The sequence below is a fragment of the Gracilinanus agilis genome, chromosome 1, assembly GCF_016433145.1.
Source record: "Gracilinanus agilis isolate LMUSP501 chromosome 1, AgileGrace, whole genome shotgun sequence".
Taxonomy (NCBI): domain Eukaryota; kingdom Metazoa; phylum Chordata; class Mammalia; order Didelphimorphia; family Didelphidae; genus Gracilinanus; species Gracilinanus agilis.
In genome coordinates, this window is record NC_058130.1 from 4,719,947 (window position 1) to 4,731,862 (window position 11,916).

General features: G+C 47.0%; 1 protein-coding gene across 1 annotated transcript in view; it reads right to left on the reverse strand.

The window, feature by feature from the left end:
* Nucleotides 1-11,916, reverse strand: part of HECW1 (HECT, C2 and WW domain containing E3 ubiquitin protein ligase 1) — a 161,360-nt gene that overhangs the window by 73,058 nt on the left and 76,386 nt on the right. The window contains exons 5-6 of the mRNA XM_044675362.1: nt 6,305-6,474; nt 627-769 (exon numbers count right to left, since the gene is read on the reverse strand). Of these exons, the coding sequence (XP_044531297.1) occupies nt 627-769; nt 6,305-6,474 (313 nt within the window). The remainder of the gene's footprint in view (nt 1-626; nt 770-6,304; nt 6,475-11,916) is intronic.

Genomic DNA, 11,916 nt, shown 5'->3' on the forward strand with positions numbered 1-11,916 from the left:
TACTATGCCAGGCCATCTCTTGATGAATTGTCCTACATGTACTAGGTTCCCCTTGAGGGATATAAAGAAGCCTAAGAAATGGTTCCTGCCCTCAGGTCCCTCGGAACCCATTTGGGGAGAAAAGATGTACAAGAGAAAAGAAGTGGAAGCCGGGCCTCTTCCATGGTAGAGAGGGAAGAAAGCCCAGTGAGCAGGGAAAACCCTAGGACTTAAGCACACACAGGCATATGTACACAAAGACAGATATGAGTTCTTTGGTCTTAGGTAAAGCAGAATGAACTGAACATCTGGCACCGCCAACTGGGCACTGGTTTGGTGATGTGAAAAAAAAAACAAACCAAACATCTCTGCAGCTTTTCCTAAGATCCCGGAGTTCCCAAGAAGCCTCCTTCCCACATGCATGGAAGAGGCTTGAGAGAAATCATGGCCAGTTAATTCGGTCAAATACTGTTCTGAGCCACATCCTGTCTCTGTGTGACCTGGGGCTGCTGCCTGCCTCACCAAATTAAGCATTATTATTATTCAAAAAGAGGAAGAGAGAGAACAGTTTGCTTGGTGGCTCCCTGCCCAGGGCAGGGTCCATTCTGCTGGGCTCAGAACTGTTCAGTCAGGTGGCACCTATTTACCCAATCGCATGTCTCTCCAGGAGTCTCTGCACAGGCATAGACAGCTTCCCCAGGAAGCGTTTGATGATGGGCCGACTCTTGGCAAACTTGTCCTTCACCTCAATCTCCAGCACATCCGTGGGGAGGGACACGAAGCTGAAATGCTGAAAGGAAAGCAAAAGCCACTTGGGTAAACTGAGGGGCAAACTTCCCACCAGCCTCCTTTGGGGGCCCCTGAGTGCCTGCCCTTCCTCATCTGCCTGAGGCCAGTCAGGATGGGGAGATGGAGGAGGGAGGCTGGAAGGGGCTTGGAGAGCACCATGTGAGCTCTGAGAGAACATGGCCTTGGACTGCTCTCAGGGAGAGACCATGGTATTGTACATGCACACTAGTCCTGTCTCTGCAACTTGAGCAGGGGCAAATTGCTCCCACCCCCTGGGCCTCAATGCACTCATCTGTAAAATGGCAGGGTTGAATTTAATGAGCTCTACAGTCTTGTCTGTGAAACTGAGAGCCAACCTGTGGAAAGGTCCTTTCTAGGCTGCCTCAAACCACTGTGGAAGATGCGATTGGCCATTAGGCCCACTCTCGGGAGCTGTCCACATTCTGGGTCTTGCTGGGGCTGCTCTGCTGGCAGCCATGGCTCTGGGGCAGTATGCCTGGTGGGCAACACAAGCTTAACCAGTGATGGAAGGACAGGCTGCTCAGTCCAAGCTTTCTCCTTTCTGTTGCCAAGTCTGCTAGCAAGAGGCAAACCACCAAGCCCCCGCGTCTCTGTTGTACTCTGCCTTGGAGTACACCCAGGAACCCAGCATTCTCCCTTTTGTTTCTTCCAGAGTGGCTCCCAGGGAAGGACCCAGGCCCAGAGGTCTTAGCTGATAGCTTCCCTCAGTGGGTCCAAGGTAGTCTCTTTCCCCCTTGTTCCAGGTCACTGGAGTTTTGTGTCCTTCCTCTCCGAGTTCACCCTTGGTCTGAGTCAGAGCTGCTCCCGCCAGCCCTCTTGGTCCCCAGGGAAACAAGACTCTGGGCACTGGCCCTCAGGTCTACTGGGTTAAGGCCACCCAGGCCCTGCCACAGGAGGCCTGGACAAAAAGGAATCAGGGGTGCTCCGCTCGGAGAAGAGGCCTCAGGGATCAGAGTCGTGCAGGTGAGAGAAGGCTCAGTCTGCCTCTGCTTGGCCTCAGGAAACACGTGAGCACAATCCAGGGAGGAAGACCCAAAGGTAGGTCTGAGGTCAAGAAAAATCTTACTGATTAGAGAAGCAGGAGGGAAGACCTGGGTTCAAATCCTGCCTCTGACAAGCAAGTCTTTTCCTAAGAATGGAACTTGCCTGAGAAGCTGGTGACCTACTTTGGTCAGGGAGTTTCTTCCCTAACCAGGAAGATGCTATTTAGCTGCCCTGCGAGGGGGAAGTTTCCTCATTGGGAGCTCCTGAGAGCAATGAAGCCACAGATCTGGTCCCTCTCCTGAAAGGTGAGAGCTTTGAAAAGGCTGCCTGGGCTGCCCTGGGACAAGGGAGGCAACGATGGAGGGAGAAGGGAAGGCGGGGAGGAGAGAGAGGAAGGGAAGGAGGGAGCTGCCCACTTATTGACTCAAGTCAAGGCTGGAGGACCACTGGCTGAGGAAGCCTGGAGAGAAGACGCATTTTTAGGTACAGCTGGGTGAGATGCTTACGCTCCCTTCTCATTCTGAGATTCTCACACTTAGAAGATGTTCTCTTCTTCCCCTCCCCAACCCCAACTTCTGCCCCCTGAACTTTACTGAATTCCTCTCTTTCTGTCTGTCTGCCTCTTTCTTTCTCTGTATGTTTCTTTCTGTCCCTCTGTCTCTGTGTGTGTGTCTCTGTCTGTCTGTCTGTCTGTCTCTCTCTCTCTGTCCATTTATTTCTGTCTCTCTCTGTCTCTCTCTGTCTCTCTCTGTCTCTCTCTGTCTCTCTCTCTCTGACTCTCTCTCTCTCTCTCTCTCTCTCTCTCTCTCTTTCTCTCAACATTTAGTACAATGTCTTCCACATAGTAGGTACTTAAGTACTTAATTGTTGAGTTAAATTTCTCAATTTTCTCTTATGTAGGAGGTAGNTCTCTGTCTCTCTCTCTGTCTCTCTCTCTCTCTCTCTGTGTGTGTGTGTCTGTGTGTGTGTGTGTCTCTCTCTGTCTCTCTCTGTCTCTGTCTCTGTCTCTCTGTCTCTGTCTCTGTCTCTGTCTCTGTCTCTCTCTCTCTCTCTCTCTCTCTCTCTCTCTGTGTGTGTGTGTGTGTCTGTGTGTGTGTCTCTCTGTCTCTCTCTCTCTCCATTTCTTTCTGTCTCTCTGTTTCTTTCTCTGTGTGTGTCTCTTTCTCTGTCTCTGTCTGTCTCTGCCCTCCCCGCTTCCCCCACCCCTCTTCCAGCAGGGAGGTTGGGGTAGAAAGGAGGGTGGGCCGGCTGGACGGCTCTCTTGTCCCGGCTAACACTCACCCATCCGTGTTAGGTTGGTATCTGCTTATCATGGACTCTTCTGGGCCCACGGGGGATACATCTCCTGGTAGAAGGGAAGCCCCTAGAGGGCAGGGCCTGGCTTTTCCAGGCGTGCCTCTGTGTCCCTGGTGCAGGGCCTGCCGGCCCCATCGGGCTCACATAAGAGAAGTGAGGCCTGGGCACAGGCCTCATTGGAATAAAATGTGTGTCCACTGCCCGCTGTGCCAGGGGCTTCATGTCAGCCTTCTGAATGACGAGCGCCAGTCGAGCAGGTTTCCGACCCAGCACATGCATCTTGTTTCTCAGAAAACAAACAAAACCCAGAGAAAACCCTTGGCCTGGCAGCAGATGGCGAATGCCAGCTCATCTCCCTGGGGGTGCCAGCCTGAGGAGGGGAATGGAGGGCAATGGAGGGGAGCAGGGAACTGGGACCTTAGGAGGAGGCTCTGCCTCTGAAAGCAGAAGCCTCTGCAGCTCATCCCCTTTGTGCCCATCCTGTGCCATCCCACCCTACTCCATCCCATTCAGTTCTATTTATTCCAGTCAACTCACTTTCACTGTATTCAGTGAGGCTTCTAGGGGATGCCACAAGAATCAGAAAGACCTAAGTTCAAATCTAGCCTCAGATTCCTATTGGCTGTGTGACCCTGGGCCAATAATTTTACCTCTGCTTGCCTCAGCTTCCTCATTCTTAAAATGGGGATAATAACAGTCCCTGTCTTACGGGGTTGCGGTGAGGTTCAAATTCAATAATGTTTGCAATCCGCTAGCCAGCAGGCTTCCTCATTTAATCCCAGAGTGAGCTCTGGCTACTATCATTTCGATTTGGGGAACTCTGATTAGACGTCCACTGGTGAAAAGGGCCCGGCGCTACTTTGAGGGAGAAACAGAGCTCTAACGAGTCCGGGTCCCTGCTGGCACAGAGCTCACAGCCTGTAAGAGGAGCCCGACCCAGAAGGGCTCCCTCTCATCAGGACATAAATAACAGCAGCAGCAGAGGGAGGTCCACCGGGAAGGTTGTCAGTGACAGGGTTCCAGGCAGACTTCTTGGAGGAGGTGGCAGCTTAATTAAGGTAGGAAAGAGTGCAAAAGATGAAGAGGAGGAGGCAGATTTCAGACAAACAGAAAAACAAGGACAAAGGGAAGAAGTGGAAAATGTAGGGCTGCCTCTGCCAAAAAGCAACGAAACAAGACAAGACTTGGAGGAGGGCAAAGAGTCTCCACGTCAGCCATAAGAGAAAGTTTCATGATTCTTAGAAGATAAAAATATTCTGCAAAGATCAGAGGGCGGCCTCTGATTACCCAGAGGAACTGAAGCTTGTGGCCATTGGTTCACCCTCATGACTAATGGGAAGTTAGAGTGAGTGCAGGCTCTGCTTAATGAAAGCTCCATTTCCTGCCATAAATAAATGATTTATCCGGGGAAGAACAGGGCAGAGGGCAGAGGGAGGCTGGGGGGTAAACGGCCAGGAAGCAAGACGGGGCGCGTCCTCTCTAAAGAAGACCCAGCCAGCCAGCCTTGATCTGAAAGCATTCACAAGTCAGAGTCTACACACTCTCCCCTCCAGTTCCCAGAGGACCTGGTCCTGTCCAAAGCCATCAGCCCTCACCCAACCAGCCTCCATCCATGGCTGATTTGGAAGAATCCATTCTTAGCAATGGAGAATCCTGAGTTTCTTTTCAGTCAGTTAGTCAATAAAACCCCTGAAGTACCTACTATGGACCAAGACTGACCCTTGCTCTGAAGAAACCCAATCGAATGGCAGGACACAAGAAGCAAACAACCATATACAAATAGGTAGGTGGTGCAGAGGTTAGAGTGTCAGGACTGGAGTCAGGAAGACTCATTTTGTGAGTTCAGATCTGGTCTCAAACACATCCTAGATGTGTGACCCTGGGCAAGTCCCTTAACTCCATTTGCCTTGGCATCCTCATCTATCAAATGACTGTCAAAAGTCTGTGCTGGCTTTGGAGTCAAGAAGATCTGGGTTCGAATCTCACCTCCAACCCTTCCTTAGCTGTGTGGTTCTAGGTATTAGACAATTCTGTAGTTCTTATCTGCAAAGTGGTAAATAGATTGTCATCCTTGAGAAAATCCTGGATCCTCAATATTTTGACTGGTGAGATGTGGGCTTGGATCCACAGTGATGTAGATCCTTAATGTCACCTGAAGAGATGGTGGCTATTCACTCAGAGTGGCCTTCAAGGCTTCTCCTGGAAATTCCTTTAAAAAGATCTGGTGTGTTTTACAACCTCTTGCTAGGATGAACATGAGGCATCATTAGCTTCATGGGCCGGATTCTCTCCTCCATCCAAAGTGAAATGCTATTTGAACAACCTCTGCTGCTCCCCAGGAGCAGATGGAAGAAAAGATTTTTCCTGGCTGCTATTGTCCCCTGAAGGGGTGTCTACACCTGACCCCGGTGTCCAGTATTCTCAGCAGCTCAGTGGAGAGGACCGCCCTATTTGAGTTTGAGGAAGTAGCCAGTCACACCTCTAGGTCCCAACATCTAGGTCTAGCACAATGCCTGTGTGTCTCACTAATCATCAGGCAGGAACAGCAGAAGGCCTGGGGGAGGACCCTGAGAAAGAACAGAGTCACATCTGAGAGAGGAAGAATCAGAAAAGGGAAAAGTGGGAACTTCGGTCAGGGCTCCCAATCTGTCACCTCATCCCAATAGATACCATAATCTGGAATTGAGAGAGAGACCTGGGTTCCAATCTCTCCTTTGCATTGACCATGTATGCATACATGACCACATATATGTAAAAAAACTGGAATGCCTGTAATGGCAGTTGTGCACCTCTAATGGTCCATCTGTGCAGCACAGACTAAATCTTAAAGCACTTTCTACACATCAGCCCCGATGACTCCTGGCACTCGAGGCTATTTTGGAGCTCCCATTAATTAGGTGAGAATTGGGGGTGCCAATTTCCAGTCCGGTTTTCTGGATGGTGCTGCTCTGAAACCTCAGAGGGAGATGGAATACAAGGGAAGAGTGGCCAGAGAGCTTTGGAGCAGGACGGAATCTCAAAGATGCATCTTTGCTTAGCAGGTCATGTGGGAGGACGGTATTGCCAAATGGTGTTCACCTTTCATTTGAGTGGGGTGGAAGAGGAGAGTTACGCAGTTGAGTCCTGGCCATCATGTGTGTTGGTTTTTTAAGCACTCTCACTGCATTCCTAGAGTTTACAACTCCTCCCTGCTCCATTCTCCTGGCCTTCCCCTCCAACCCCACCCCATGCATACCTCTGCTTGCCAGATGGGGTTCACGGTGTTACAGATGATCTTGGACCTCTTCTCCTGGCCATGATGAGGAAGGGCTGGAAAGATGCTGTGTTTCCCTGGCTGGATGGAAATCTTGAGATAAGGATCTGGATTAAAGAACATCCCTTTCTTCAGCCCCATGGCCTGGAAATCTATTAAAGGAAGGAAATTCAAAGGCTGAAATGTACTTTTGAGGAATCCATGCTTGGATGATTCCTTATCCAAGAGGGAATTAAAGGATAAAATCTGGAAAACGTTTCAATCTGCCAACCATCCTTTCTCATGCCCACCATTTTCACAGATTTTCCACATCTGAAATGCTTTCCCTCCTCATCTCTGCTCTGAGAATTCTGACTTCCTCTGAGAATCAACTCAAATGCCACCTCCTACAGGAAGTCTGTCTTGATCTTCATAGTAAACTCTCCTCAATTTGCTTTGGATTCACCTCTCTGTAATTCTGTTGCCCAGGATTCCTCTAATCGAATGTTAGCTCCTTCAATGTGGAAATAGTTTTAATTTTTTTTTGTCGTATCCCGAGCATCTAGCATGGTGCCTTGCATGTACACAGTATGTGTTTAATAAAAGTCCTTTGGGTTGAATCAAATTATGTTTCTTGTACTAGGGAGCTGACAGAGTTCTGGCACATTAATGTCCACCAGACCTGGTGGTTCACAGCCAGAATTCCTTGTGATAAATTAATTAATCTAGCTCTCATCACTGCACAGCTCACAGCAACCTCTAGGAAAGTGTCAGATCATAACTTAGGGAAGCTATCAGGGTGGATGATGCTGTTTGAGTTCTTATAAAGGAGTGTTGCTGTAGGGCTATAAGGTAGAGAACACCTGAGGAGTGAAAATGAAGATTGCCCAAAGGCCAGTGTTAATGGCTGAGAGCAGAATAAAACACTGAAAAAAGGAATTATGGAGAAGCACAAGAGGAAGGGATGGCATCAGAGAACCATACACATGAAAAAGAAGACAACCTAGACACCTGGAAAGAGTGAGGGTGACTGATAGATATCTAGTGGTGTGGGGCATCCTTGTCATGGCAAGGGAGAATGAGAAAGGAAAGTCACCTGCACATTCTGTGATGATTTATGGGAGGACATGAACAAGTCACAAAGGAAAGACAGGCATGAATGGAGGCATTGCTGGAGGGAGAACCCATATCAGAGAGATCAGAATCTGCTGGAATCTTTGAGTAGAGGTACAGATTTTAGACAAACCATTGGTAAATCTTCTGGTCATCATTGGGGTGGAGGGAAGGCTATCTCCTCCATCTTCACTGATAAGTGTAGACATGTTGGTGCTTGTGGTGGGGCATAGATAGGTCAAAGAGAGGAGAACCAATCAGGATGGCTTGATGAGACAAGTCAAGAATTTTTAAAAAGATAGTAGAAACATAAGGAAATACAGGGACTGGGAGCACTAAGGGAATTGAGTAGTGTAAAAGGTTACAAACCTTTTACAGGGGGTGATCTGGAAATTTTGAAAAGGAGGTTCCCCCAGTTCTATGTCAACCCACATAAGTTGATAAAAGAATATAAATGGGCAGCGAGGCTATACAACCCAAATTCTGAGGACGTGGAACTGCTACTGTCAGAATTGTTTACCCCTAGTGAGAAGGCAAAATTTATTGCTGAAACTAGGAGCAATCCCAATCTTGCCTCGTGGCCAGAACACCATCAAGATTTAGAGCTATCTTCTCATGCCAATATGACATATCTTAGAAGGTGCAGGGAGGACTTAGCAGAGGCAATGAGGCTACATGCAAGAAGATCTAATGCATGGGGGTCTTTTGAAAAATTGAGGCAGGGGGAGGAGGAACACCGGAGTATTTATTTGGACAGATTATTAGAGGCTGGTGAGACTATCCTGGGTTTTAGGGATATGACTGCTGAGGACAACATTAAGCATGTCAGAAGGCAATTTGTCAAGGGGAGTCTGAATTACCTCCAGACATATTTTAAGTTACATTGCCCACAATGGGAGACCATGCCCATTGAGGAGTTGAGGAGAACAGCTACATATGTCCATGAATCCAGAGATAGTGAACCAGAACCATCGAAGACTTCTGATAAGGATAGGGAGATTGCTGAGCTCAAGAAGCAATTGAAAGAGACTCAGAAGGCCAGGGAAGTAGAGGAGATTAAAAATATGGCTCTGATGTCCAACAATCGGAGGAGCCAAAGCAGGCCTAGGCAATCTTCCAGTGGTGCAAATAACTCAGTCAAGAGGTGTTTCTTATGCTCAAAACTTGGCCACGTGGTTCGGGATTGTAGGTTCAAGTCCCAAATAAATTTTGGAAATAGGAGCAATAATAGCATCAACAGGAGAAACACTTATTATAATTCGAGGTACAATAACAACAGTAATAGTAATAACAACAGGGGCAACAAAAGATACAGCGATAAAGTGAAGGCCAGATGTTGTGACCATGACTGTGCCAAATTTAGTAATTCCCCTAGTTTGTCAAAAATGGAGGAATACCTATCCCAAGGAGCCAGACAGCATACCTTATGAACCAAGAAAGAAGCCTTAGTTGTTGCAAGAACAGATAAGGGCAGTGACAATGATATGGCAGAGGAATGTGGGAAAGACAAAATGGGTACAGAAGAAATTATGAATTATGGGTTGGTGGATGTAACACAAAGTTACAAAGAAATGACTGAGGAGGAGTTGCAAATGGAGGAGGATATAATAGAAATTAAGGAGAGAATTTATGGGAAAGGAAACAGTGATGTGGGGGACACTGAAAGTAAACCAGGCACATCTGCACAAGTTCTTAATACAAGCTTGAAGAAGGTAGCATTCATTGATTCTCACTATGAGGGGAAAGGAACATCATTCTGTAGTAAGACTGTGCATCATTTACATCAATCTGTAGTACAGCAAGGCCAAGCAACAAGGACTGTTATGTTTATAATAACAGAAATATTGGGGAAGCAGATAGTTAGGCCAGGGCCAGAAATCTCCAAGACACTCTCCTCCCACACTGACAGGCTTGAGTGAGTAGGGAGGGGGTAAGGTACTCCTTGCTCTCAAACCCCTCCCCCCAAGCAGTTGATTTCAGGTAGTGATGGAGTCAGGGCTGTGGTTCTTCAAGCAAGATTCAGCAGAGGCTAATCTTTAATGATGTTCCCTTTCTTTAACTTATATTCCTCACAGGTCTGATAGAGGAATGAGTAGTAGCTAGTTATCCTAATGTTGAGGACTGAGATGGGACTTGTCTTCTTAAGCTGGCAACTGATAAGAATCAAGCTAATGGCAACAGAGAGCAGTGAGTATCCTCAAATAATTCCCAAGCACAGATATTGAAGATAAAGTTTATATTGAAAATGGAAGGAAAGGAAGGGGAAGGCAAGAGAGGGTAATTAAGATTTGGATGAGTAATGGGAAGCCCTGATCTGTCAGGTTGAAGCTGCCCCCCCCCCCCCCAGGAGGGAGTGGCAGATCCTTAGCTAAATTTGCTCTCTAGGTTAATAGTAATTATTTCTAATCTCTATATTGCTAAATAATTGTTATATTGATGCTGTTAAGGTCTAATCCTACTTGACAGGCTAACTCCTGAGTAGAAACAACAATGGCTTTTGCCACAATGGCCTCTCAGATGAACCCTCAAGTCAGGAGCAGCAAGCAGAAAGATTTGCTCACCTCAACTCCCAGAAAGCAACCGTTAAACTACCTCTCAACTGCCCCCTCATCCAAAGTTCTCTGGGGGGGTCCCCTGGAATTCTGGGTGAGGCTTGACCCTGTATTTTGCAGGAATTTCATGCTGCCATCTTCTACATTACAGTAAGTATGGCTGGGACTGGATATTAATCCTTCCCAGTAGGATAGGCTTGAATTCAAGTCCTGCCAGTTATAGCTTCTGACCTTTTTCCTCTGGTGAAGCTGGTGAAGTGTGAGAGATAGGGTAGGAGCTGAGGCCATCCCAGTAGTAACCTATCTCGACCCTTACTCCTACAACAGTCATATAGTGCTATTGATGCCCTGTAAATTTACAGCTTTGGCGCAATGTTCTAGTCACCACATCCTAGTTCCAGCTCTGAGGACAGGTATTTAGATGGGATACCACTCCAGTTGCTACCATAGCATCAAAACAACTGAAGGGAGATAGCATAATTTAGCACATAGGATGACCCTGAGAAGAATGTAGAGATTTTTTTCAGCACACGGGACAGCTCCTTGTATATTATAGGAATATGATAGGCAATCAATAAATTGGTTGATCCATTCCCTATGGGTCAAATGCAAATGAATTTTGCAAGATGTCTAGCAAGGCTGTTGGGGATAAAGTAATTTACACAGATCATTTTGTAGCACAGTGCCTAAAGCAATAGAGGAGTGTGTTTTTGTCCCTTTCCTTACCTTTCCCCTTATCCTTATCCTCCCCCTTCCCTTTATCTTGGAGACAGAAGAGTTTGTGGTTATGTCACATGCAGCTGTTGGTAAAGGGTATAGGAAAATTCCTTGTCACCTCTCATCACCAGTCCTATGGGTGAGTGCCTTCAGCAGACTGCTTGCATATCTCTAAACTGGCCAATCTCATGGGACAAGCAAGGCTAATCTCTAATAAAGGGCAGAACTGCTCAACACTCAGGCAAATAGGAAAGAGTGCTGTTTCTGTAACTGATCAAGGTTCTTCTTACTGAGGTTTGGAGAAGTAAGGGATTGGCCTAAAGACATGTAAGCATCAGAAGGGGGATGCCCAGTCCACCCCCAGACCAGGGCACTAGTCCAAAAGCCCAGTGATCTTTTTTCACTGTCTTGGTGCCTCTGACATAGACATGACATGGAAGTAAAAGGGATTTTATGGAGAGAAGGATTCTAGACTTATGGAAGGATTTGAAAATGATTGCCAATAAAGGACTATTTTATAAATTGAGTGACCATGGAATTTAGGGCAACATAGACTAGAAATTACAAATTGGGGCAGCTAGGTGGTTCAGTGGATAGAGAGCCAGGTCTAGAGATAAAAAGATCTGTGTTCCAATTTGCCCTTAGACACTTCCTAGTTGTGTGACCCTGGGCAAGTCACATAGCCTCAGTTGCCTAGCCCTTGCCACCTTTCTGCCTTGGAACCAATTCCAAGATATATGGTAAGAGTTTTTTTTTTTAATTGCAAACCTCTCGCTCTCTACACACATACATACACATATCACAAATTCAAAGAGTGAGGAAATGGTGCCAAGCCTGGTCTTACTTAGCATTTTAGTAAATTATCTGAAGAAGAAGGGCATGGTGAAATCTCCGAGTTTTCAGAGAAGATGGATTTTTCTGGGTAATGCAATGTGAAGGCTGTCTGAATAAATTTTCAAGGCTGCTTGAGTGGGCAGATGAATTTCACTGTGGGGAAGTGTGAAACAAAGTGTTAAAGGAGAAAAGAAACACATCCCAAACATTCTCCTAGGATGGCCATTATGGACCCACTCGATCCCTGATTTGGCTCTGAACCTGCTTGGGCTATTCTCCCTCCTCTCTGTCCAGCATTCATTCTTTGTGTTTCTTTGTTTCTCTTCCTTCCTTCCTTCCTTCCTTCCTTCCTTCCTTCCTTCCTTCCTTCCTTCCTTCCTTCCTTCCTTCCTTCCTTCC